Consider the following 27,729-nt stretch of genomic DNA (forward strand, 5'->3'; position numbering starts at 1 on the left):
CAGGAGTTCTGGTCCCTGCAGCTGACACTGACATGTGTTGAAAAAAGCGTTTCGTTGAGAGATTGATAACATTAGAAAAATTATGTCACTGCACAGAGTTGTGCCAGATGTAGTCAGAATCCAAAAATACCTTTCCTTCACTGATGAAAGGGAGTGGGAGAGGATGTGATGGATATAAATGTTAGTTTGGTAATAGTGGCAGCAGTTGCTAGAACAGGTTGGTGTAAGGAATGTAACAGTGTGTGAAAGGAACAGCCAAGGTTACTGCAGGTGAGGGGCCAAGAGATGAGTGATGGCCTCAGATCAGCACCTCCTTCTGTGCTTCTGCTGTGTATCACACTTGTGGCTGAAGTAAGAGTGTGTGTTGGCTTTTTAAAAATTATTATGGATTGGAGATTTTAAATGTGTTTTCCATGTCTTCAGCCATGGACAGATACACTGTGAATTTGATGAATACAAAAACATAAATTAGTTTTTCAGATTGACTGAAGGGCTCTGATGAACCTCCTGGGTAGTCACCACGCCTGACACCTTTCAGTAACAGCAACAGGGCTTCAGTCTTAGAAGCACAGCAGAGCATATGGGGAGCCAATTAATTCAGTAGATATTAATTAATAAACACATTTCCTCTGGGGAAAACCTTTTAGCACATCCACTGTTTGGCCCAAGATTGCTTGCACGCATGAATGGATAGCAAACATGCTTTCCTGAATTGTCACTTGTTATTTCTTGATGGGCTGGGGAGTGCTTCCCCCAGGCTGCTGCTGGCAGGCTCTGGGAGAGCAGCCTGCAGCTGATGCTGGAGCCGTCTGAGGCACCAGCACTGTCACACCCCCGTGATGGCAGCACACATCAGCCTGTGCAGGCTGAGCTCTCTTTGTGTGCAGCTCCTTCATCCCTGTGTGCAGTGCAGTGATCAGCTCTGGGACAGCTGCTGGGTGTCCTGAGGCACAGACCTACACAGAGCTGCTGTGGGGTGGCCAGGGCGTTGTGGAGCCTCCCTCTTGCATCCTCTGTTTGCATCCTCTGTGCCCTGCACTGGCTGAGCAGGGCAGGCTGGATGGTTCATACACACTGCAGGGCAATAAACCTCCACAAACTCATGTTCTTCTAGAAGTAAACCCTTTGTTCTGTCATCGTGTTCATATTGCTCCAAGGGTGAGAACAGTGAGCATTCTGCTGGAGCATGTTCATTGATGATGAAGAGTTTAACATCTCTCCACCTGCTCCTCATAATGAATGAGTTCTCTTGTAAAACTTTCTTGGGAGAAACAAGATCCAGATGGTTCACAAAAGCTTTTTGCTGTTGACCATTTGAACTTGCTTGACTGCTCAAACTGGAAAATGCTGTATAATATTATAAGTTATTTTCACTGATAATCTCTTCTGCTGTGGGGTTTTTACTGCAGGTCTGAAGGTAATGTTCTTGAAGCAGCTCACTCACTGATCTGTTATGAAGTTGCAATTTTAATAGTGTAAAATTCCAATAGATTAATTATACAGACTTATACTGAAATTGGCTTCTCTTCCCACTGAGTGTGAAGACAGAAGCCTACTATGGGAGTGCAAAACCACCTTCATTGCAAAATATGGCAGTGCTTTAGAATTGGCAGAGTGCTGAGGTAGAGGACTGGACCAGAAGTGCTTTCCACCTTCATGGTTTCTTAGGTTCTTAACAATATATTAAATACTCTCCATTAAAAAATGGTTTTATTTATTGTGGTGCACGTGTAGGTGTGAAGTTGTGAAGAGAAGAATTTTTTCCATGAAAGTCTGTAAAGAATTTAGAGGCTTCTCTGATTATTTCACTTCCTCTTAGAGAAGTTATGGGTATAAAATGCATGATGAACAGATTTTATCAATTATATCTTTAAAAAAGAGTAAAATTTCTAAAGCATTTGATATTTAAATATGCTACTTGAACTTCATGGAAGAAATAGTCAAGTGCCCCTTAAGTGCTCATTCCCTGTATATTTATTACATATCAAAATGTTACCTGTCTTTTCCAGCCACATGGGTAACCTTTCCTGCTTGGTACTTGCAGCCTGTATCCTTAGCAGGGAAAAATACTAATCCCTGATGAGTGCAACTGAAATGGTGAGTGAAGTCAGCAGAAATCTTTCTACACAGTGAGCTGGCAGGGCAGGTTTGTAAGCCAGTAAACTGCAGTGCTTTGCAAAATATTATGGCTCCAAAAGCACAATGAATTATGTCTACCAGATTCACAAAGCTGGGATTAAGAGTAGCTGCAATGTCTGCTGCTGAGGGTATATAGAGCACATTATCTGGTCTTTTTTCTGGGTTTCTAAACACATTTTAGATGTGTACTAACAGCCTGTTATAATATGTTTGGTGGCTTTTGTAAAGTGAATGATACAGTTATACTTTGGCTTCATGCAATTTTCCAAATGGAACCATGCTCAGTTTAAACTACTTGGCAAAAAATAATTTTCTGTGGTTTTTTTCTGTGATCACAGTTGCTGATGATTCCTTGTTCAGGAGTCAGTTTAATTTCTGCGTGTGTGAACTGATAAATGGTGGGAGGCTGTAAATGCTGATGTGTTTGGTCACTGTTGACACAGATAATTTAATTAAGTGTAGAATCAGGCTAGCTTTCTGCCTGTGGGGCGTGAAGTGTTCGTGGTGTTGGACACAATTTGCTGTTCAGGATGGATATCTTTGTCTTCCACCCGGGTAACTAGATGGGTACATTTGCTCTTCCTGATGTGCTGTCATCCCTTGTAAGCAAGATTTATTAATTTGGCTCCATCTTTGTGTTGTGTTGTTCTTGTGCTTCCCTGGTATTCGTGGCTTGGGGCCGTATCTCGTGCCAGTCCTCAGCTCCTCAGCCAGAGCTGTGAGCTGCCCTGCCTGGGGGCTGGAAGTGCTGGGGCTGGCACAGGAGCTTCTGGGGGGAGGTGGGCTGTGATACAGCTGGCTCTGAGCTCTCCTCCCCTTCCTGTGCTTCCCCAAATGAATCCATCCACTGGCCATGGGACACTTCAGACCCATTCTGTTCGTGCTGAGCTGACCCAGAAGTGTCCCCAAGTCACACACAAGGCATCGTGCTGTTGCCTGAGTGTTCACTTGTGTCAAATCAAATACTGGGCTTGTGCTCAGGTTTCTTGTGTTTTATAATCTCTTCCCTGTCAGTACAAGATACACATCTAATGAGAGCTTAGCAACAAAAACACAGTCTAGGCAAACCACATAAAAAGCCAAAGAATGACATTATGGTGTTTGGAAAGCCTTAATAAAGAATCTTAATATACTGCCCTGTGTGGAGGGAGCTACTGCTGGCCAAAAGATTTATGTGGTGAACAAAAGCACTGTTAACAGGATGGAATTAAAAACTGAAATATTTCTTTCATACTTTCCCCCTCCTTCTCTTTTCCTGCCACTTTTTTCATGTGAAAGCCACTGATTTGGCTTCCACATGACACTCTTCTCATTTATGGGTTCTATGTCTTCTCATTTTTAGCTGTCCTCCCTTTTCCCTGACGTGCTTTATTGTTTGGTTTTGCCCTCCCTGGATAGACTCATGCATTTTGTAATGCTTTTTCTCCTCTGTTCATCTTTTTCTGGTGTTCTTCAGGCTACAGCATTGCTTTTGCAAGTGTTTGCCAAACTTACCATCTTCCATGCATATGTTTATCTGTTACTAACTGTAATACTCCTGATTTAGCAAGCTGAGATGTAGAATATTATGGATTTCTGTCAGATGAATTTATTTGTTAACAATTTGTTAATATAATTGAGTGATGGGTTAGTCCAAGTCAGCAAATCTGACTTGTGAGTTCAGCAGCACCTTTTTGGAGATGTTTTTTGCCGCTGGAGACTCTAGGAAGGAATTAAAAGACACTGGCTTTCTCTTGGGGAAAAAAATGAACCCAGAAGCTGCAAACCAAAGTGGGATGAACCCTGCCAGTGTGTGTTTCTGAGAATATTCCCAGAGCTGTGCTCAGGGTGAGTCCTGAGGCAGGAGCAGTGTTTATGGCAGGGTGTTCATAGTGGGTGGTGGACTTGCTGCTGCTGGATTTGTAGTGATTGAGTCTGTCTTACTGTTAAAAAAGGTGGGTGGGATGAATGTTTATCTTTGATTCCTTGTAAAGAATTGGGAGAAAAATAAAACAGCTTCATTTGAGCTCCAGGAAAGACAGCTGTGTGTATGGATGATCCCAGGACAGCTAATGCTTTGTGGAGGACTTTGGTTTATTTCTGCCAAAATTTTAGTAGTGGAAGTGGGTCACAGGAAAGCCTATGAAGGAGAGGAGGCAAGATTGGGTACCTGAGTGCTGCATAGTCTGCCAGGAGAGGTGAAAATGGCATGGCCTGTGCAGGCCTGATTTACAGAAGGAGTCGAACAGAGGAGGATCATTTGTGTGAAAGGGAGGCTGTCGCTGCTGCCAGCGTGTGTGGAGGGATTTAGGCACTTTGGTTCTGGCCAGGGTGTAAGCAAGCTGCCTAGGAGTTTACTAACACACCATATCCTATTTGCAGCCTCAGCTTGGCAGGGCTTCTCTGGAAAAATTAAAGATTCTGTTTTCTGGCATAAAACCATAACAAGGAGTGGGAGGGAAGTGCAGCTGTCCTGTCCTTAGGTTCAAACAGCTTGTCTTGCCAACTGCAGAGAAGTGCAGCCTTCAGAGTATGAGTTTAGTTTTGTGACTGATAGTTGTTAGTAGCAAGTCCTAATTTCATCCTGATCTCTTGTTTTGATCTGTGTCTGTTTAATTGAGAAATGGCTCTATCTCAAAAGCCCTCTGAGAACCTGCTTAAAAGTGATTTAGACTGCTGACTCTTGGGCTGCATCTTGTCTCAGTATTCATCATATTTGAATTCCATTGTGAAGTCCCAAATAAAAACACATCAGAAATAATAATAACAAGGTACTATGTAAATAATTGAGTGCTTGGCAAACGTGATAGGATTTTACAATTTCAGTGCTTTAATGTAGAAGAGCTGACTGTATTCACAGTGCCAGGAGGAGTGAGTGGTCATAGAAAGATTCCTATTTCCAGCAAGTATGTGGAACATTAGCCAGAGCTGATGACAAATGGAAAAAGCCAAACACATTTAACTAAGAAATTGAGAGCTATTTAACTTTGCTGGTGAAGGTATTTACCTCTGGGCAAGTGACTTCCACCTTAGCTTAAATGATTTTTTCCTTTTTGAGATTCATGCTGTAATAGCAGTCCTTGCTGAATGGGTGCCTGTCAATATGGGCACTCTTATTATAAACTGAAAGGAGCCAGTGGTTTCCCATTCATTTTCTAGGTGACAGTGCCTGGATAAATGGTGCTCATCTCTTCTCTTTTCCCCTTCTGGTTCCTGCTGTCCCACAGCTGTTTCAGTTGTGCTGGCAGGACAAGTTTTTGGGAGCTGTGCTGCAGACACCAAAGGCTGGGGAATGGGACACACAGTCCTTCCTGGGCAGTGGTTTCTCAGCTGACACAGTGCTCTGGTTTGCAATTTGGCCTTGCTTGAAGTGCTGCTTGACAGCTGAGAAGGGGCTCGCTGGTGGGAGGAGGCAATTCCATAGGCAAAACATGAACCCTTCTCTGGCTGACAGAAATCTCCTTATTGCATGTAAGTGTAGTTTGCTGAGGGCAGGCTGGTGGGGATGGGGAATTCCTTCACAAGCTTTAAATAATTTATTCTTAGCCTGAAAAATCTTCAGAGTGTTGTACCAGTCAAGTGTGAGCAGTTGTGTGAATGCAGGTGAGCACTTCTCCATTATCAAGTTTATGAGTAAATAGAAACATGTTTCTTAAAAATAATTAGGCCCAACCCGTTCAGCAGCAAACTCCATATGTTTCTTCTTTACTTGCACAATTCAGACTTGCTGCCTTAAAATTAAATGATGTGTGTCTTGTCAGTCTTCATCACAGACACTGGCACTGGTTAAACCTTTCTCTCTGAAGGGCTCTCCATCAGCTTCCATTATACCTTTAGGCACTTGACCTGTAATCAAATCACTCCTTGACCTTCTTCTGAGGTTAACAGTGGGAACTTAGGTGTGAAAGAGGGACCTCTGACCTGCTCTCTGGCTGTTCTCTTGGGTGTGCTCTGAGCCCATTGCAGTGCATCCTCATCCTTCCACAGCTGTGGATATGAGAACTGAACGTGTTCTTACGCAGGATTTTCATATCCAAGTGCTCACCTTTTTTTTGTTTGTTTGGGTTTTTGTTGTTTTTATTTTGGGCTTGGTTTTTTGTTTGGTTTTGGTGGGATTTTTTTTGTTTGGTTTGGTTTTTTCCTTGCTTTTTTTCTTTCCATACTGTTTATTGCTAGTTTAGCACAGGCCCTTGCCCTCTTCCCAATGTGTGAGGTCTGGCCACGTACAAGTAGGGGTAATAAGGTCAGTCCTAGGGAACAAACAGAAAATGTGTGAAATAAACAGACTGCTGGACAAAAAACCATCAGTGAACTCTCTTGGGTAGTTGAAAGAGCACAGTAACTGCACTGCACTTGGGAAAATTGTCTTTCTGCTGGAATCTCTTCCACTTGGAAGATTTACAGCAGTCAGAGCAGCCTTTGGCTTTGTTGACTTGTTTGTGTCTTTTGGTGTTCCAATGGATTTGTACCTATCCAGGGCCCTCCTGCACAGTTCCTCTCCTGCTGTCCCTTTCCTGCTCCCTGGGGTTGCCCAGCAGCCGGAGCCAGTCTGGGTCAGAGGTGTTCACCCCTTCCTGCTGTGCTGCGTGCAGACCATGGCTTTTGTGGGGGACTGGAACAGGGTGAGGTGCAGAGGGAAGAAGCAGTGTGTGATTTACCAGGGGTCATCTCCTGGGGAGCTGTTTGGGCTGCCACAGTCCTGCTGCCTCACTGCCAGGCAGAGCTGCTCTGGGGCTTAATAGTGGGAGACACTGGCAGGCACAGTCCTGGTGAGAGGGGTGATTGGATTTATTGTCAATTGCTTTGTATTCCCTAGAATGAGAAATCATTTATTTTAAGGAACAGCTTTCTTGGAATGCAGGCTTAAACAATCATCAGTGGTCTGTTTGTTCTGTTTCCCTCAGGATTAGAAAAGTTTTTTGTTTGTTTTTTTTTTTTGCTTTTTGTGTTGTGTGTTTTTCCACAAAAAGCATTTTTGTGGCATAGTTCAGATCTACCAGCAAGATTGTGGGTAGGTGAGGAGATGAGTTAAATTTAACACTGATCTGATACGGCTCCTAGGACACTCAAATAATGCTCCAGCCTTGGTCGTAATTCAAAGAATGCAGAGATGGTTTAGATCTGCCTTGAAGTTAAAAGCAATTCTCTAAGGTAGTTTGTAGCAGTGCAAGTGGGCGTGTGTGTGTTAGCCTAGAACTGGCTGTGTCTGGCAGGCTTTGGTTGAACTCACTAATGATGTGTGAAGGTGGCTGGGGTAGTGTCTGGGACACACAGACTGCAGAAAGAAACCTGCTCTCACCTGCCAAACTGACAGGCTTTTTTTTGTTTTAGATGAAGGACCTAGCTTGTGCTTCTGACTCCCATGTGCATGTAAGTTTGTGGACTTGATCTCTAGTAACACATGCATCCATTTAATTTGTGATCCAAACTCTGTGGGGCCTGCAAGAAATGAAATCTGAATGCTTGTCTTGCAGAAAGGAATGTAAAATTCGTCATCCCACACCACCCTTAATGCCAGTGCTGTAGAGGCAGCAGGTGGAGATGAAGGAAAAAGCTTGGTGGAAAATTATAATCCATGATGTAACCTTGTCCCACTAAAAATTTCCCTAATTTAGCCTTGGTTAGTTTATCTGAAAGACTCCAGAGAGGAAACAGGTCAGATCTGGTTTGGGTTTGGTCAAAGATTAGGCATGCAGATTTACATTGTATTTGTCTTGGGGAGGTAGTTTGGCAAATTGCAGTGAACTCTGTACAAATCTTGGTGAGAAACAGTCATTTCCTGTTCAGTTTCCTACTGGGCAGGCTGTCCAGATACACACTGGCCATGCTGTTCACAGTTAAGGGAAGGAGAGCCCTGTGTGCCAGGTGCTCTTTCTTTTTTGGGGTTTGGTTTTTGGTGGGGTTTTTTTTGTTTGTTTTTTTCTGGCTTTCGTTTTTTTCTTTTTGGTTGCTTTTTGTCCTTTATAGTTTTCATATTACAAATAATGGCTTGTGCTTCTATTTTACTACTTGATCTTGCTGAACTAATGGGAGAAAAAGGGTTATGACTAAGGGACTGAATGATGACTTGTGATACCCTTGTCCAATTCTAGGTTCTACACAGAGTACTTACACTGGGGCTTTGAGGCCTGGATTCATCCTCCAGCTTTAATGCTGTCTTGAAGCACTTGATATAATTTCTGTGCAGAATCAATGGCAAGAGCTGGATATGTTCAGGGAAGTAATTTAGTCTGTGCAAGTTCTGTTCTCTGAGACTCCTTCTCTTCTTTTTGACTAACAAGAAAGAATTAAGTTATCCTGCATTTAGATACCTTGCTAAGCTGCCTAAAGTTAGATGGTGTGAATTTGAACCTATTACTCATCCATTTCCCCATCTGGAAGTTGTGTGTCCTCAGACTTCCTTCCCAGGAGCTGTTGAGGTGAGCAGACAGCTCTGTCACATTGCAGCACTTTTGCCCTTTGCAGTGCAAAGCTGCTAGTGATGGTTTTGTTCAGAAAATCCAGGGGCATGCGTGGTTTCCTGAGCATTACCTTAATGTAGTGGCACTGATTAACATGTAGGTTTTAAGTGCATATCATCCCATCAGTTGAAGTTGACTGAGATGTAATGTCTTGACATCTGTGGTTAACACCCAGTCAATCTGAAAAGCAGGGCAAGGCAATAGAGAGCCCTGAGAGACACCTTGTCAAAATGACAAATTGCCCTTTCTGATTCAAAGGACCAGCTTGCATGGCAGAGCTAAACAGCTCCTGGAGAATGGGGAGGAGAGCATGGGAAAAATACTCTATTTGTTTAGGCCTTCCCATGTATTTTTTGTTTGTTGCTCAGACTTGAAGCTTTTTGTTTTCCTTAGTCTGAAACAATTTAACAGCAGGTTGAGAGGAGCAAAGCCTCTGGGATTCTGCCTCTCCCACTTCTCGTTCTTATAAACTGTTTACAATCTCCTTCAGTTTCCTAGCTTTGTATGGAAAAGTTCAGTGGGTCAGCTTTCCCTTTAGCTTCATCCATCATTCCAGTCAATTAGAAATAGTTGAGGGCCAATTGCCCGGTCTTCCATTAACTGAGACACTTCAGATTGTTTAAAATAGCATAAAAGGCTCTTTGTTGACCGTGGGGCAGGCGCTGGATTTGCCCGTTGATGGGCAGCTACCGCGTGGCTGAACAGAGCCCCAGTGTGTCCTGCTGTACTTGAGGGATGGATATTGCTGCTCCAGGCCTTGGCTGGGCTTTGATTCCCTCTCCTTCACCTCCTGCTCTCCCTGAAAGGTGTGATGCCTTCAAAGGGTGAATTACCATGCCTGCTTCCCAAAAAACCCGCTCCTATTTGTGGCTTTTCAGAGTTCCCGTAGTGAAGGGTTTTCTCCAGTTGCTGAAATGTTCCTTTTAACCTTGGTGCTTTAAAAGCTCTTGGCATTATTTGTTCCTTGCTTGTCATGTGTGTTTCTGAAGGACAAAGGAAGTGTGTAAGTGTTCAGGAAACAGTTGGTGCATTGTGGTGTGGGGCTGAGTTCATTCTGGTACCCTGTGCCAGGACAGCCTGCTTTCATTTGGGGCTAACATTTCCCTTCTGTTCTGAACTGACCAGCCTTAGGGGAGAGCTTGTCAGAGCTCCAGCAGAGCTTTGAGCCTTCTCATAGGTTGATGTGTTTGGGTTCACATGGAAGAGCACTGAATCCATTGTATACATACATATACATAAATATATGTATATATGTAAACCCCACATTTTATTTCACATGAGAAAACAAAAAAGTAAGTTTACTAAATGGAGGTTTGTTTATCTGCAGCGAAGTAGATATTTATGTATTCCCATATTTAAGTCATTTTTCTGTATTGTAGACTGGCCTTCCAGCATCATGTGTGCTTGGGTTTCAGTACCAGCTGGTCCATGTGCTTTTTGTTGTTCTAGAGCCATCCTGCTTGTGTGCCATCATTTGGTCCCAGTTTAGGCACGTTTCCCCAGACATGAAGAATTTGGGTAGGTCTGGCTGTGTACTTGTGCTTTGGTGCTGAAGACCTTGCTGTGCTTTTTGAGCTGGGGGAAACAGCCTGTGGCAGTCCCTGAACTTCAGGTCTCTGCGTGCTTGCAGAAGGTGCTCTGCCTTGCAGTAGTGCAAGCACTGCAGTGTGTGAGGGCTCACTTGATTTTGAAGAGCAAACTAGAAAGAGTGGGATGCTTTCCTGTACTGCTGCCCCTTAGGTGGACACAGGCTCGGTGATGGGCACGAGCTGCTCAGCTTGGAATCCAGCTTTGGCACTGCTGAGATGCACAGAAAGCTCTCAGGACAAACCAGGGCAGAGAGCACAGCAGGGAACTTGAGGCTGTGGTGAAAGAAGGGTGCTCTGACAAGGCAGGAGGGATTGAGAGTCAACTCTCAATCAACCAGATTTGAGAGTCTTTAACTGCTGGAGTTGATCTTGTATTAGAAAAGTCTACCTCAAGTACACCAAATTCAACAAATTCCATCAGTGATTTCCTTCTTCTCTGATGTCCCAGTCTGATGCAGATCTCTAGACAGACTTTTTTTTAAGCAGCTGTGTTCCTGCAGATTTGCCTTTTGTGTCTTTCTTCACATGCCTTCAGCAAATAAAAGCTTGAGGACATGGCTGAGCTGGAAGTGCAGACCTGAGTGGGAAGGAGACCATTGGGGCACAGTATCAGCCTGAGCCTTGACTCCAGCAGAGCCAGTGTTCTCTTGCTTTGCACTTAGAAATAATCTCATGCTTTACAGAGATTGAAGCTTTAACAAGTAATTTAAAGAGTAGTAGAGGAGAGAGAATCCACATTTAATTCAATTAGCATTGTTGTCCAATGCCATTAATTATGCCCAGACTTGTAATGTGTTTCACAGGAGCTGATACACTTGAGCTTTGTCTGTGCTGGGGTTGGCTGAGGACAAGTATGTCCATTGATGTAGAATCCAGCCTTTGTGCTTTGCAAACCCTCAAATCTGGTATGTGACTGTAGCCTGGAGTATGGAGTAGCTGGAATAGCCTGCACTGCAATCTTTAGAACAAAGGAGGTCTTGGGGACAATGAAGATTTGATGTACACGATTTCAGTGTTCTTGAAGAGAGGCTGTTTTAGTGGAAATAATCATCCCCTGCAATTTTATATTATTTCCAGACTGTTTAAAATTGTTCCATAGGCAGAGAATAAAAAACTTTGTTTACTGTCTTGAAGTAGGATGTCTGATCCTCCTGGGGGAGGTTATTCTTTTATTAAAACAGATATAAAATAGCTACTTTGATGGAAATACAACGCTAGGAATTGAAATGGTGATGATTACAGAAGCTATAGTAGTCTAATGCAAAATAAGCCCTAGGAGATATGTGCCCTAAATGATAAATCACTGTTCTTTAACAAAACAAGAATTACTGTTACTTTATGTTTCTTGCTTATTTTACAAGGTCTTTAGCTGTTTCATCTGCGCTTAACTTTTACAGGCTGGAGGTAAATTGATTGTTGCTTTGTGTTGTAAATAGCCTGGCTTTTTTAAAGCACACTGGAGATGCAAGTACAAATCAACAGGATAGGATTAATTTGGTCTCAAAAAAGCAGAAGTAAAAGGAAGAGTCATGACTACTGACACCACATGCAATAACTGCACTGGAATCTGTTCCTATAATTTGGTAGAGTTTTGTAATCTCATTGCTTTTGCTTTGGAAGCCTCCAGTAAGGTAAATGAATATATGTTATTTTGAACTGGAAATAACCTCCTTCTAGCAGGCAGGGAACTACTGGATTATTCATTAGAGGTGTCGTGTTCCAGCCCTATCCAGCAGCTTGTGGTTTACTCTGGATAATTAGGCATACCTGCCAAATGTTTGGAACCTGAGATCCTGAGGTGTATTTAGCAAAAAAGAACGTCCTAAATACTGGCTTCGAAGCTGAGCACAGAGGAAGTAGTTGAAAGGGGTAGTGTGTCCCAGTTTCTGCAATTTGTGATGACCTAAAATCCTTAATGATGGCGTCTAAAAGCAGATAACAAAACCTTTGCATCTTTTCTACGTTAATGTTAACTTGTGACAGCCCCAAGCTAACAATGTAGAGAAAGGACTGGGTTGGAGATGAAAGAACCACCTGGTTCAGGGGTGAGCTGGGTGTCGGGCTGTCCCCTTGGCTGTCCCCTTGGCTCACTGCGTTCCTCAGGAGCTCACACAGCAAGAAGGAAGGCACAGTTGGTGCTGGCTGGGCACCTGTCTGTGTTGAGATATCTACCTTGAGCTTTCCAAGCTTTTAGCCTCTCTGATGCCTAGGACAGTCTCTTGCTAACAATAGTTTTCTCTTGTAGGAATGCAGATCTGTACCATATCTGCCTGAATCTTCATTTAAGAAGCAGCCAGAGGATAAAACCCAGCACAATGCTCATTTAAAGTCAATATGCTCTAGCTTGCTATTTGCTCATGTTTAAGTGCCTAGCTTTTAAGGTTTCCTTTGCCCACAGGCAGTCTGAACACAAAGGCAGGCTCTCTATTTTTTTTTTTTATAAAAGTATTGCAAAAGCTCAAAGAACAAAATATTTCTTTCCACCTTCCATCTCCTCGGGTTTATTATCAGAAAACAGAGGCTGCCTGTATAAAGTCTAGAGGGGAACAAAGAGATGCCAGCACCTCAAATGCAGCTGGAAATGAAGGTGGTGGATGAGCTGTGTGTGTACATACATGTGTGAGAGGAGTGAGAAAGTCCCACCTTGAAGCAGTGGTGAGCTTTACAGGGATAAGGTGTTGTGCAAAAACCCTCTACATGTAACTGATTTCTTTGTTCTTGGTAAGCTTTGGTTGAGTGAAGGTGAATAAAAGTTCTGAGTCTCTACTCTATTGCAGTATTGTGTAAATTATTCTCTTTGCAGGAAAGCTTCACTATGGGGTGTGAGAAAGGGAGTTGCAGTTATCACACAGTATCTTCAAGAAAAATGTGAAGAGAATAATGTATTTATTGCAGGAGCAATTCCCCTTCTGAAGCCATGCACAGAAGGCACGATGTGCCATCTGAACTCTACCATGAAGAATTCAGCATGTATCATAAGCTATTTGCCATTAATGGTTTGAGTCCTGCAGACTGGAGGAGTGATTTTCTTTAGGATTTCAGAAACCTTATTCACATTGATTCTGTAACTTGAGTTATTCTGTGGTTTCAATAGAAATGGAAGTAGTGCCTGCTTGTATCACTTCTGTGCCTTACCTTTGGAGGCTGTCTCTGTTGCATTTTGACTGAGGTGATTGGCAAAGGCTTATTGTCATGGTCTTGGTTAATATTAGTGCTTACCTGAAAATGGGAGTGGCTTTCTTACTGAAGTCTGAGTTCCAGAAGGTCAAAATACAGCTGTAAATAAAGGAAAACTGGGCAGGGGCATCTCAGCTTGTTTAAAGAGAAATAATAGATCATGCAAGAATTAAATGTGGACCTTAATGAGACATCAGCAGCAAAATGTCATATGGCACAGCAAAAGGGGAAATGCAAAGGCTATAGCTGGGTTGAAATGCAATTTTTCTAAATTATACAAAATTTAGTTTTGTAGTTCCCTGCTGATGAAGCTGTTCACATGTGGAGAATATTTAAACCTTTATATGGTTAGGCTGAGCACCTCTATTACAACAGTTTCATCCCAAGCCTTTTTGTTTTCCTGTGATGTGAAAAGATAGAGTGGATTTGTCCAGAGTTTGCTGTTGGCAAAGTGTGTTCAATTTGCAGTTTTGGGCTTTGTGTCATTCTTGGATTTTCTTGTTTTTGTTTTTAAAATATGCGTGTAAAAATATGTGTGTGCATATATAGTCTTTAATAAAGGATGTTCTTTGAGTGTCTGTTTGACAGGATGTGCCAGCAGAAGCCCTGCTTTGGCTTTAAAGCCTGTGTAGCCAGATACTGTCAGGGCTTGTAATGAAATGAGCAGTTTGTAGTTTCATGTAACATGGCTGAGGATTCATAATGCTGGGCAAAAGTCTGAGTTCTCAGTGCATAAGCTGGTTCTTTATTGGCCTCTTGCTGGGAAACTTCTGAAAGACGTTCATCTTCCAAAGGGAGCTTCTCTGATTTCTGGGCTGGAACACACAATTGCGTAAGAAAAAGGAAGGTTCAGATGCCGGTGCTGGCGAGCAGCAGTGTTCTCTTTAGGCAGTATCTCTGCAAGAACCTGCCTTTGATCTCCCTGCTTTCTGTTTAGATTTTATTATGTTGTCTATCTGTTATCAATTTAAATAAGCCTGTAGCCAGTTAGACCTTACAGACTCAGTGAAGATGTAGGAAGGGAAGCATTTCAGTGAATTAATCTCTAGCCAGGAAGTTTTTGTTTCATTATCGTCGCTTTGGGCAGTTTGAGAGAGGTGTCTAATTGTAGGTGTTGATGTTTTATAGCCTTCTCTAGTCTCCAGCTGAGTGTACTTTATCAAATGCAGAGAAACTTTCAGTGGTGTGTAAGATTAACTGCTCAAAAAGCCAGTGGGCCTGTTCACTGCAGACCTGAAAGAGTGTTTTTGCAGAGAAAAATTCCACTCCTCCTATGCTGGGCATTGAGAAAGCTTAAAGCAGATTTAAATTTAAGATAGTCTGTTAGTCTGTTGCCTGTTAATATGAAGTACTTGATAGATGCTTCAGATGATTTCTGTCTGCTGCACTGAGCCCAGCCATACCAGCACAGTTGCAGCAAGCTTGTCTGACAGGAGATACTCCTTTCTCTGAATCTCTGCTTGCAAATTGTTGGTTAAAATCTGGGTTTTTTTCAATCAAAGAAGCTGAAATCTGTGGAATAGTTACACCATGATGGTAGAAGTGAGAAGTTAATTTTTTTTTTACCTTCTTCTTATAGGAACAAAGCCCCAGTAACCAGACTTCAATAGCAATGATGCAAGAGCCTCAAGAAATGGTGGAAGAGACAGTTACAGTGGAGGAAGACCCAGGCACTCCCACTTCCCACGTGTCTATTGTCACTTCTGAAGATGGAACCACAAGGAGAACTGAAACCAAGGTGAGAGGTTAACAACCAGTGAGGGAAATGGCAACGTGCCATCTAATCATGGAGTAGAAATAGCAGGGAGTAGCCTGAGTGATGACAATCATGCTATTGTGATCCTCAGTGGATTTGAGCATCGTGTTTGCCAGCAGAGCTGAGTTCAGGGCTTTTTCAGTTTCACCTCTGTGTCTAGATTGCTCCCTATCAGCTGTGCTGATACTGCTCTTCATGGAGCTGTGAACTGAACAGTAGAAATTACCCAGGTTAACCAAACAAAAACACCAGAACCCCTCCTCAGGCTGCTTATTCTTGTAATATTCACTTAATTCTACTGAAGCAGTTCGTGGCATTGCCCTGCAAACAAAAATTGGTGAGTTGGTAGGGCCTGGCTGAGGAAAATATGTCTTAAATTAGTGACAATCTGTAATAACATTATATTATGATTATGCCTTTGTCCTGTGGAACAAGAAACAGCCTATGTATATAACACCATAGCATTTAAAACCTGCAGCAATCTTGTGAATGGCATCTTACTCCTAATGCATGGGGAAAGCTGGGTGTGCTCTCAAGTGACTGTACCTCAGGTTTGGCTGGATTATGGGTGTTGCAAGTGTTCTAATTTTCCTGATATCTTTTTGTTCTTGTGTAAGGTAATTTTACAGTCTCTGTTGGGCAGATGCTGTGTGTTCATGGCTGCCTTGCATGCTTTCAGTGACACTGAAACATTACAGAGATTAAGGGTGATTTCTGTTTTAAAAACTTCTAAACAGGACTGATTTTAAAAAAAAAGGGGGGGGAGGAGATTGTCCAACTGCTTTCTGTGTTAAAAGGAGTTGAAGAGAGGTCACTGTGTAAATCAGTGTTTATTTTCACTGGTGTTTCAGATTTGCAGTCCTCTAGGATATCTATTCAGGACATCAGATCCTCAAGTTGAAGTAAATAAATGTTGGTTTCCTGAGGTCAGTAGGCCTGTACTGATATTAAACTGAGTATCTGGTTTAATAGTTGTTGCAGTTAGTTACAAGGTAAATATAACTGGCCTATTTTCTGATTGTTACAAGGAGATTAAGGTTTTAAAATAAAAGCAGATGAACAAAAAACCCCCACATTTTTATTAGCTTTTCAAATAATCTAATGTATTTAGTTTGTGACTTACATGAAAGAAATGCTATTTTCTTTCTAGTGGCAGCAACAACTGTTATTTGCAGGAAGGAAGTGATAAAATTACAGTGGGGATGGACACCTTTTTATATGTACTAATAGTAGTGCATAGTTTTAGGAGGCTGCAAGGGCATAAGATTATAGCTATGACTGTAAAAATAGAGGTGAGGCCATGCCTCACCTAGATAACAGGAGCACATGGAGTGAAGTAGTTTGTCTGGAATAGTTGTGGCACTGATAAAAGCTGTGTGTTTGTCATGGCTCAGAGGTGTGATTTTCTCCTCTGGGTTGGGGGGCACCTCCTGTTTTTCCATCTTCCCACAGGAGAGCACAGTGGCAGCTTCAAAACAGCCATTGTGGCTGCATATGGGAAAGAAAAATTGAAAAAACAGCAACCTTGGAGCTACTGTTCCATTTCAAAGAGCAAGGCTTTCTTGTGCCACTGCAGGTCATGGCAGGCACTGAAGTGTGTCCAGGATGGGGGTGGAATGTGGAGCTGTCTTGCTCTCAATTTGTGTATTTTCAAATAATGCCACTGACTGCAGCTGAAGTACTACCTAGAGCTGTTTCCTAGTAATTCATTGCTACAAGGACCAACAAAAAAAAATACTAAAATCCCAGTTGTTGAGAAAAGTGATTCTGAAATGTCAAAACAGAGCCTGGCTTAGCCCTGACTCTCAGAAGAGCTGCTGAGACTTTGCTGGGGTTGTTGCCTCTGAAATGGTTTTGTTTTGACTTCTCCTTGCTGTGATAAAAAGGCATAGATTTAACAGCTCTTAGATACTAATCTGAGGTCAGATTTTACAAGTTTTTTACATCACTTTGGTCTTCAACTTGCATTTTGTTTTGGTAGGGACTGTGAAAATGAAACCTGTGTCACTGGGGTTTAGTAGCATCAGTTAATTGCCCTGGAGTTAATTGTCATTGACACAATCATTTCTAATAGGTGTCATCATGGTGCTTTCATAGCTCATGCTGTTATGTGTGAGAGCCTTACAGAGAAAATGAAGTTTCCTGGTACCTCTGTGCAGTGGCAGAATTCTGACCTTGCTGCTCAGAGGAGGGTGCTGAGGAAATCTCACTGGCATGGGAGATGCAGCCCCTGCTGGCCATCCTACATGGCAGGAGTAGGAGATGTTGAGCCCAAAAACTGCAGTTTTGTGTCTCTGCCTGTTGCCTCACAGATTTAAAGAAATTGAAAATACACTTAACAAATCCCCCCCAAACCAAAGCACCCCACATGAATCTGGCCTTGCATTCAGTGTGCAGGTGGTACTTGTGCCCTTGTAGAGGAGCAGCATTTCCTGTGCTGGGAATCCTCACATCTCCTGTCAGACTCCCCAGTGTGTGAAGCTGAGATGGTCACACTGTGCTCAGGGCAGGTAGGTTTGTGCTCAGCCCTTCTTTTTACTCTGAGCAATCGCCCTTCATGCTCCACATTGCTCTGCTTGCTCCAGGCCCCTTTAAGGAAGGATTCAGAACCTGTTTTTGTGTCTATAACTAAGGGCTCTGCTGGACAGTGTCAGCCACAATCTCCAGCATATCCTTCTTGCAGAGAAAGTGGGGGCATAAGATACTTCCTGTGACAGAGGAAATAACACAGGTCATGGTTTTTTAAAAGCCAAAGAGACCAGAGATGTTTTTTTCAAATGTATTCTTTCTTTGCTGGATAGTTTATGTGGGGATTTGTCAACCTAATGCCATTTTTGGATTCTTAAAAGGAAATTATCACTTATTTTTGTTAAATTGTGTGAATTTCTAGCTTGCTGGAGAGCAATGCTTCTGAAATTCTTCCTCATGAAATGCAGCACCGCAAAGGCTGTAAACGTGAATGCTCCTGGATGCTGCTGTTCCTTTATTCTCTGTTCCTTCCCCTGTTGTTTCAAACCCATAATTTATAGAGGTTATTCTTTTCAATAGTGTATTAAGTAAACAACCTTAATCTAGATGCATTGACAGTTTTGCTTTGCTTTTCCCTCATCTTTGAAAATGCCTGTAGCACTGAAGCAGGAAGGAGGCGTAATAGAATTTAATATTTGACATATTTTAAATAGAGAACATCTGCCTTTTCAAAATGAGATATCTCTGGGTAATTTTCCCCTACCTGTTATTCTTTTAGTGTTATACTAAGTCCCTACATAGCATTCATTGCACAAAAGATGTAGCAGATAACACTTCATTTCAACTTTATAATATCTCTGGAAGCCAAATACCCATCAAGCTAAAACAGTGAAAGTCACCTTGGGGAGAGACTTCCACTTCTTGCTGCTGGCTGGAGCACTGCCAGGTGTTAAAGGGAGCCTGTTGTAAGTGGCTCAAGAGAACTCAGTAAAGCAAATTAGATGTTTGTGTCAAAGTTCACTTTTTTTCTTTTTCCAGGCACCTCTAATTTTTATCTTTGAAATGCCAAAAGATTTGCAATATGTAGGTCACTGTTACTCATTGAAATTGATGTTTTATCATAGCAAAGTGGGAAATCAATCTGTATACAAAGTTGTTTAATTTGTAGTCCATTCATTTTCTTGGAGCTTTCCAATAGTCAGCAGGTCCAGCTCCCAGCAGTGATTTACTGCTGTTCCCACTGCCTAACACCTGTGCTTGTTACCAAAACTCCAGGTTCTGCTGGTGCCAGGTACCCCCAGAGGCAGTTCTTAGGAACTTTGCAGGAAATTCAAAGGAATTAGGCAATAGAGCCAGAATGGATTTTAGCTGAAGTTGAGGGCCCTTTCAAGATGTGAAATACTAGGCTTGAAATTGAAGGGGAGAGATTTCAGCTGTTGTTTTGGAAACCTGCAGGGTGAGTTCTTCCACAGCATTTAATAGAAAGGTAATAGCTTCAACCTGCATGGGCTGATAAATTTTTACAGTCCATAGTTCAAAAATAAGCTCACAGAAATGTCAGGATGCTCAGATCCTCCTGCATTCCTTCTCAGCTGATTCTTGGTTTATGAGAGTTTCAACAAGATTGTTATCCCTGTCAGCTTTTATAATGCAGTTAATTTATTTTAAATAAATTAAAGGCAAAACAAAACCAACCTCAGAAACAAAATGGAAGGCAGAATTACAGGTAAGATGACTGCATCCAACCATGACAACCCAGTTCTACAGAAATCTTGGTACTGTCTTTACTCCTCTGGGACTGAGCATTGTGAGGCACCTACTTGTACCATGTACACATGCATCCAGTAAATCCAGTTGTTGGATAGTTTCATGTTTTTTCTCCCATCCTCCTAGATAAATAGGATAAGGGACAGAAGAATACAGAAGCTGCTTCAAATGTGTGAATATTTCCTTTATGTTCCATTGGCAAATGTATTTCCAGAAACAGAATTAGTGAAACCATTATCCTGGGGCCTGTAAGGGAATTATTTACTAAAATAATTGTTATTTGTGGGGTGAACAATGGTAAGGTCAGTAAACCTGAAGTATACTCAGATTTTGGGGTGTGGAGAGCAGCAATGAAAGCACTGACTTGAAGTATCACAAAATTTTGGCTGCAGAGAGCATGAACTACTAAATAAATTGGAATTTTTTTTCTTTTTCTTTTTTTTTTTTTTTTTTTTTTCTTTTTTTTTGGTCCTGTGGCTGAAATCTTGCTCTTTATAGGGAAGTAGTCTGAAGCTTTCCTCTGGTACTCCAAGATTGGGGCATTTAAACAATTGAGCATCTTTGATTTGTCATTGGGCTGAAAAAACCTTTTTACACAGGTTTTCTTTAGGGATGGAAAGTAAACAGAGGAAGTCAAATTACACTCAAAGTAACTTGTAACTCTACATTTTTTTATTAGAGCACATCTACAGTGAGGAACTGATGCTAAAAAATCTTTTTTAAGGTTGGGTGCATCTGAAGGATCAGGTGTCTCTCAGATAAGGCAGTCTGTTGGGACTGGAATTTGGAATAGCTTCATTCTGTCCAGCTAATGCATCAGTATTAAGGAAACCACAAAAATGTTGGGAGAGAAGATTACTGTGCTGTCAGCTGCTCAAGATTGCCTGTGTTCTTTTAGAAATATAAATGAAATATTCCCTTGAGGAGGATTTCCTGAAATAAACGTGTTTGGTTTGTTGGTTGGGTTTCTTCTTTTGCTTGGAAACCTTTCATTAAATGGACCTTCATCTGTGTGCTGGCTAATTGCTGCCAAAAAGCTTCCCTTTATTGTCCTGTCAGCAGCAAAATCTGTTTATCACATGATAAATCTTCTGTCTCAATGCCTCTGCCTGACAAATGAGGCATGAGTACAAATACTCCCTCTCTCTCAAAGTATAAAATGGCTCTGTTTGATTGCCCCAGTATAACACCTTTAGCATTACTGAGTGCTTTTATACTATGAGAAATGCATGCTTCAATGCTTGAGTGAAATGTTCCTTTTTATGTGTCTGACCAAGGTGGTTTTGATTGTCCTGGTACTTTGTGTTTGCTGCTGGGTGCAGCATTCAGAAAATAGCAAGAGGTGAAGCTGTGCTAAGGCTGTAAACTTGTTTTTACATGTGCTCTGCTGCCTCACACTGAGTGTGGCTCTCTGATGAGCCACAGCCATTGAAAGCCTGTCTGTACTAGTTTGAAAGGCAGGAAAATAAGGCAAAGTAGATATAAATTGCAAACTAATCCCTTGCATTCTGTTGGCAATTTAAACTAAAAACCCAAATTTCTGTAAATACTCTGTAGAGTGCCAGAGCATGGCGAAAAACTCACTAAGGGTAACTGGCAGGTCACACATTGTCTAGGAGGTGATTTTCAATGATCTGAAATTCGGCTTTGTGGTTTTTGTGTACATGTAGCAGCTGTTGGAGACAATTGTCCTGGCTGTAACATTTCTATGATTGTCACCTCATCCTGTTTACCAATGACATGGAGCAAGTCTTTGATAAAGGTGGACCTGATCCTGCAGAACAAAGTTTATTCCTGCTTTTGTGCTGTTGCTGCAGCCAGAGGAGGTGTGTTAGGTACTTCCTATTGTCTGATCTTAGCAGCGTTAGGAAAAATGGCAGGTGACAAAGTGAGCAAGTGTGGCAGCTCGTGTCTGAAAGGCAGTGCTTGGGCTTGGAGCTGCTGTGTGGTGTGAAAGAAGGAGCTCTGTGAGGTTATGCAAGGGCACTTCTTGGCATTTAGAAAGCTCCTTCCTTGTTCCTTTCTGAGCACAAGTATCCATTTCTGATTCATCAAATTGCTGATATCTACCTTAATTCCTGTTAATGCCATTACTGGTTCCCAAATTCAAGAACACAAAGGCCCAGTTTTGTCATGGCTTTGCAAAACTCGCATATTTCAGGCCTGAGAAATGTCGCTTTTTCTGCTCTTAGAAGATCACTTGTGAATATGGTACTTTGAATAAAAGTATTGTTTGACTTCAGTAGGAGAACACTGAGCTGTGTTGCTTTGTGTGTATCCACTTCACAAAGAGCTACTGTAAACTGCCAGCTCTTTCTGTCCTCTCACTGCTGAGTTTATGAAAGCTGTGACAGTGGTCACGCTGACAACTGAGCAGAAGGGAGAAGTATTGTACACAGGTAACAAACAAAAACCCCTGTTGGATTGTATGTCATTAAATAAATACTGAGTTTCTGGTTTCCTTTCTTCCAGTTATTAAAATGTATGCTTTGAAAAAAAGGAGAAAAGACTCAGAGGCATGGAAGGATAGCATCTTTCCTGATGTTTACCCGATGAGGAAATCCCTTTGTATTGATGAGGAAAATCTTTCAGCTCTGGCTCAAATTAGATACTGAGGTCATGTTGGTACCTGGCTGTGCTGCATTCAGCATCGTGTTGCTGTTAATTACACTGCTGGTGGAGAGGCATTCGTGCCGCTTTCAGTCTTGTAGGATTTCATTACTTCATTATGTTGAAGTATCATTTGCTCACAGATGTGTGTAGGAAAAGAAATGCTGTTTGGGTGAATCTTTTTTCTGTTTGGGGTTTCTGTGTGAAAACATCTGGCTAGAGGACATGTCTGGAGCCATTTCAAGAGATGTAGTCGAATTATTTTGCTTTGCAGTAGCTTGGCTAATCTGTTGCCAATCTAAATGTTTAAATCGAAGGCCATAGGTCAAAATATTTATTTGGACTTCAGAGCCACTGAGCAATCCAGGGATACATGTTGTGGTTAACATATCCCTTGAATGTAGCATTTCATTCTGAGACTTAAATGAAGAAAAGTGTCATTTGCTGATGCTTATTTATGTTTGTAATATCTTAGAAACCCCAAATACCTTTTACCAATTTTGTGTTCTTCCCCTGGTGTGTGTAATGCTGTCAGGTAGGTTGATTCTCCCTCTCATCTTTGTGGATGTGCTGTTTTATTGCTTGGTTGGACTGAAAAGTCAGCACTTACTAGGATTAGGGTACATTTCTATAGGCTAAAGTAATATTTTCGGGGTTGGGGCTACCAAGGATAGGCTGGCATTTGCTGGACTTTTTATTCTTCCCAAAAGAGCTTTTGCTGGTCACTCTGGACAGCAGTACAGAAGTTGATGGAACCCAGATACCAACCCAAACAAGAAGGCCCTTTGCTAGTTTGTAAATGCAGTGGCTTTTGTCCAGCACTGGCCTAAACAGATTACCAGACCTTTGCCACAAAGGCAGATGGTTCTTGCAAAGTTTTAAGGACTCTTTGTTCTTACCCTTCAGCAAGGAACCCTGAATACAAGAGCCCTCTGGACATTTGCTATTTTCAGTTTTTGCAAATTCTGTTTTGAAATGAAATGTGATTTATGGAAGTAAAGATAAAGCTGTATTTTTGTGCAGATACACTCCAGTGTTTTAAACAAGCTTGTCTAGGATGTTTAGGTAGCTGCAATTGCAAAAGCAATGTGGTGTGAGTGTTCATTATTGCCAATTTGTTAGTCACCAAAATAATGACAACAGCTTCCTGTTGGGTTTGTGTGGTGATTGGTGGATGTAAGAATATCTTAAAAGAGAAAGCTGGTGTGTTGTCCACAATCCTGAAGCCCAAAACTTCTCTGTTTGAGATCATGGTTTCCTAAATATTATTGCCAGATTTGAGCTCCATCAAATTACACAGAGGTGCAAACTTGATCACGCAAAAGCACATAACTCTATTTTTGTTAAACTAGAGAATGTGATGTGGTATTTATGCTGTAGCTGTGGGAGGACAGGCTGTGGCTCCACAACATGATGAAGTTTTCTCTTAGGACAGAGGTCTCCTGAAATCATTTTGGGGTAAATGGAACTGGTATAATGACTTTGTGCTGTTTCCATGTGCTGTCACATGGCTGCAGTGCTTTTGATTTGGTAGTGAGAGCCCAGAGTGCTTTTTTCAAAGTATTTTTCCACTGTTCATTCCAAAAGCTAACAGGTGAGCTGATGGCTGTGCTGGTGTTACAGGCACAGCACAGGAGTTTGCTCTGCGGTGCTCTCTCCCCCTTCCACTCCTCCACCTCCCCGTGTCTCACCACGTTATGCAGCAGGGAGAGCATTAACACATTTATTTCCTCGCTGCTTCCTGCCAGGTCACCAAGATGGTGAAGACGGTGACCACGAGGACGGTGCGGCAGGTGCCGCTGGGGCCGGACGGGCTCCCGGCCATGGACGGCTCCTCGCCCATGGGCAGCTACACGGACTCCATCGACAGGAGGTTCCTGAAGAACGGCGAGCGCTTCATCCCCCCCCAGGCCTCGTCCACGCTGAGCCGCTCCTACAACAGCTACAACGACTCCTACCCCGAGGGCCACGAGGGCCAGTACCGCCCCTACATCGGCCACGACGGCTACGGGGACCTCTCGGACAGCTACGGCAGCTTGTCCCGGGGCGTCGGCTACCGGCCCCGCTACGCCTACGTGCCCGGGGGCACCTACCGGCCCGACGATGGCAGCTTCACCCTGCCCAGCAGGAGGGACAACTACGGGCCCGTGGCCCAGCCCCAGGTGCCCGTGGGCAGCAGCAGCGTTGACCTGAACCGCTCCCAGCCCGAGCGCTTCCAGCCGGAGCCCTACGGACTGGAAGATGACAACCGCAGCCTGGGAGTGGATGATGAGGGGTATGAACTGGATCCAGACTACTCCACTGTCAACAGGAGGACGTCTGCGGGTGTGCCAGAGAGGGGAAGGCCTCACAAAGGAAGGTAAAACTTGTTTGTTTTTCACAGTGCTGTTCTGCAGCTTTTGCTCTTTTGATCATGTACATTCAAATTCTCTGATCTGGTATATTCTGATATTACTTGACAGCCCATAAATTACTGGAAAACACACACCAAATATGGAAGGAGAGGGAGAGGCGGGGCCCAAGGACCCTTTCAGTGCTTCTGGGCTGCTTAGTTCAGGTTGAATTTAGACAGAAAGATGACCTTGTTCAAGAAGACTAAGTTATTTTTTTCCCCACTTCCTAAAAAAGAGTTGTGAATGCACTGTGTTGTCCCAGAGCTGTCCCACACTAGCAAGGTGAAAAGAGAGGTTTGTGATCTGTGGGACTCCTGACAGGTCTGGTTGTGTGCACATCTGCCAAACAAAAGCTTTGAGCAGCTGGTTGGGGTTGCAGATGAGCTGATCCCGGGTGGTGAAGGGATGCCAAGCTGTCCTGAGAGGTGTGTGACAGCCTCAGCCCAGCTCCTGTGCTAACCCCACACCCTCAGCTCTCTGACCAGGTTGTGCTGAACCTCACAGATCTTAGTCCCGTGCCTATAGAAGGGGAGAAAAGAGTATCTGTGTTGTGTTTAAAGTGACACGTTAAAAATTGCTTCTGGTTCAGCCCAGTTTCTAAGGAATGTTCTATTTTATGCCATCTTTTCTGGTATTAGTTGTTTGTGCTGTTTCACAGCTATGTGCTCTTGCATTTGGGAAAAAAAGCCAAGAACCCCCAGGCTTGGGAAAAGAGTCCTGTTACTCAGCTGAAAGTCATCTTGTACAGACCTGAAAAACTTGTAATACTTTGTTTTCTAAGGGGTGTACAAATTTTACATGTGCCTGCTTGGAGTCATAGCCTTGTGATTCGTGTTTTGATATGGATTTAGTTCTCATTCTTTTCCTTTTAATTTAGAATAGTTTCCAGAGCTGTAAAGAGTCTGGATTCACCTGTCTCTGTGTATAGACAGTCTTTAGATTTAACATTTCTGACCTCAGGCTTTGCTGCATCAGCAGCAGTTGTTGGTGGGATTTGTGTTGGCCTTTTTGTTCTCTCAGAGTCCTCCTCCTTGGAGATGTTATGTCATTCATGATTTTGTGGCTCTGTTTTCCCTCCCTGTTCTGGAAGTTCATTCCAAAGCTAGAATCAAACACTTCCAAATTGTCATCTATACTTGTGAGAGTTTAAAAAAAAAAAAGCCAGTGAAAAGGTGTCAAGGCATATCTCCCCTAACACCCATCAAGTCCATTGTCACATCTTTGGTTTTGCAGGCTTACCTGTTTTCCTAGCAGTGGAATCACATCCCTGTTTTGTGGGGCTGAAGGAAATACCTGCACCCAGTGGGTGCCAGAATCCTGCTCAATCTATCACACTTGCATTTGTGCTTCCCTGAACTAAGCAAGTTTGCAGTTCTTGATAAAAGAAGTCAGGCCTCAACGCTTTTAAATTTTTATTAGCATTTTTCAAACTGTATGCAAAATGAATAATTAAACATATTCTTAGAACCTACCCATTTGCATTTTAAAATTCCGTGGTTTTATTAAACATCCCTTTGATTTATTGTTCCTTGCAGTTTGGATAGGACCAATTCATAATTTTTCTTCTATGTTTCTTTTGCTATGAGGTTTTTTCCATATTTAATGTGATCAAGAGGCTTTGACAAATAATTAGCCTGACTGTGGCAGCAAACTTTAGCTGTTGAGAACATAAGAAGATTGTATGAGGGCCTCTTCATAAGCAGTTACTTTTTGACATTTCAAAGAAATACTTGAACAATTCAATAAACCTGCATTTCAGATATGCTACTGATCTGCAAGAAAATAAAGACTACAAGTAGTGCTTTGTACTAGATGAGGGTAATTGCTAATTTATTATTTCTCTCTAGTTTTTTAAAATTCTTATTTCTGTGAAAATGATTAAATGAATGTGATTAATTGATGTCACTTTTGATTTCAAAGAGTTAGAATGTGTAGAGCAGGTTTAACAACATCTCTGTTGGATGCTGTTTTATGTTGCATCAACTTCCAGCTTGGGCATCCCCTGTCCTGAGCAGAATTCCTGCACTGATGACTCTGAGCCTTTGTCTCATGTTCTTCCCAGTAGCTGCTGCTTCATTAGGGAGTAGTTTAAAGGTAAAATAAGAGTCCTTATTGTCAGTTCCTGTTCTGAGAGGGCTTGAGTGGAGGTTTCTCATGGGAATCTGTGCTAGTGAGTCTGATTCCCTGTGTGATGAGGAGCCCAGCTGTGTCTGGAGGGGGTCCTAGGCAGGGGGATTACAAGTACAGATTGTTCTTTCCAGCTCTTGCCTGCTCCATTTGATCACAGAGATAAATACCTATTTGTGCTTTTCTTCTGTCATCACCAGCCTCATTTTAAGCTACTTATATTTCATTTTAAATTGGGGAAAAATGTGCCAAACATCTCCAAATCCAGATAAATGCACAAAGGCAAATATTCCCCCTGTTGGCTCATCATTGCTTGTGGCTGGGCTTTCTTGTTTTCCTTCATACTGAGTCTCTCCTCATGTGAGATACATCAGTTTCTGAAGAGCACCTGGCACTTCTTGTTCTTCCCCTCAGTTATGCTCTGGTTTGGTGTAAGTCAGGTTGCATAATAAATTTGGGGTATATAGTATTGATATAATGTTACTCAAGTTTACTTAGGAAGGTATTTACACATCTTTAATTGAGTTTGTGCCGTTTTTTCCTTCATTTGCTAGGTTCCCTTTATTATACTAAAGTGTTTTATTATAGTTTTTAAAAACATCTAATTTTACTGTCTGCTGGGTGTTTTATATACAGTCCTTTTCTGCAAGAGAAGCAGGAAGTACTGAATACTTTTATTCACAAAAAACTTCCCTACTACTATTTGAATATTTCTTAATCATTAAATTGACATAAGCACAGACAAAGAAAGAAATGGAAAGAAATGGCAAGTCATAATTCATCTTACTGATTTAAGTAACTTCTGTACAGCTTTTCCTTGCATGGGTGGTGATTTCTTCCCAGAGTAGACCACTGCATTCTGCACTTGTATGAGCATTCATGGGACCTCTGTTTTCCCTAAGGGCTCTGGAGTGTTACTGTTCCAGACTAGACAGGATATAAATTTTTAATGTTGACTAAATCAACAACAAAACAGTTTTTTACTGTTAAATTATCTATGCCAGAAGCCAGATTTAAGATACTGAGACTGTATTTGGTGGTAACTTCACGGTCCAAATTATTATTACCAGGAAATGAGCCAGATTTTAGATTAAATACCTTTACCCCTGGGTCTATTGCTGCTGTTGTGTATTGGCAGTGAGAGTGCTGGTAACACCATACATGTCAGTCTCATTCTTCTTCTGGTGTTTTTTTTGGTACAGAATAAAAAGGCTTGTAATTGTAAATAAAACTTTAAGTCGGCACTATTGGCCTACATTCAC

General features: G+C 42.2%; 1 protein-coding gene across 21 annotated transcripts in view; it reads left to right on the top strand.

Moving 5' to 3' along the window:
• The window catches only part of ARVCF (ARVCF delta catenin family member), a 247,366-nt gene that overhangs the window by 145,098 nt on the left and 74,539 nt on the right, over positions 1 to 27,729 (top strand). For all 21 annotated transcript variants that reach the window (XM_077187730.1, XM_077187728.1, XM_077187729.1 and 18 more), the window contains 2 exons: positions 14,925 to 15,083; positions 23,696 to 24,306. In XM_077187730.1, the coding sequence (XP_077043845.1) occupies positions 14,925 to 15,083; positions 23,696 to 24,306 (770 nt within the window). The remainder of the gene's footprint in view (positions 1 to 14,924; positions 15,084 to 23,695; positions 24,307 to 27,729) is intronic.

Source organism: Agelaius phoeniceus, chromosome 18 (assembly GCF_051311805.1).
Source record: "Agelaius phoeniceus isolate bAgePho1 chromosome 18, bAgePho1.hap1, whole genome shotgun sequence".
NCBI lineage: Eukaryota > Metazoa > Chordata > Aves > Passeriformes > Icteridae > Agelaius > Agelaius phoeniceus.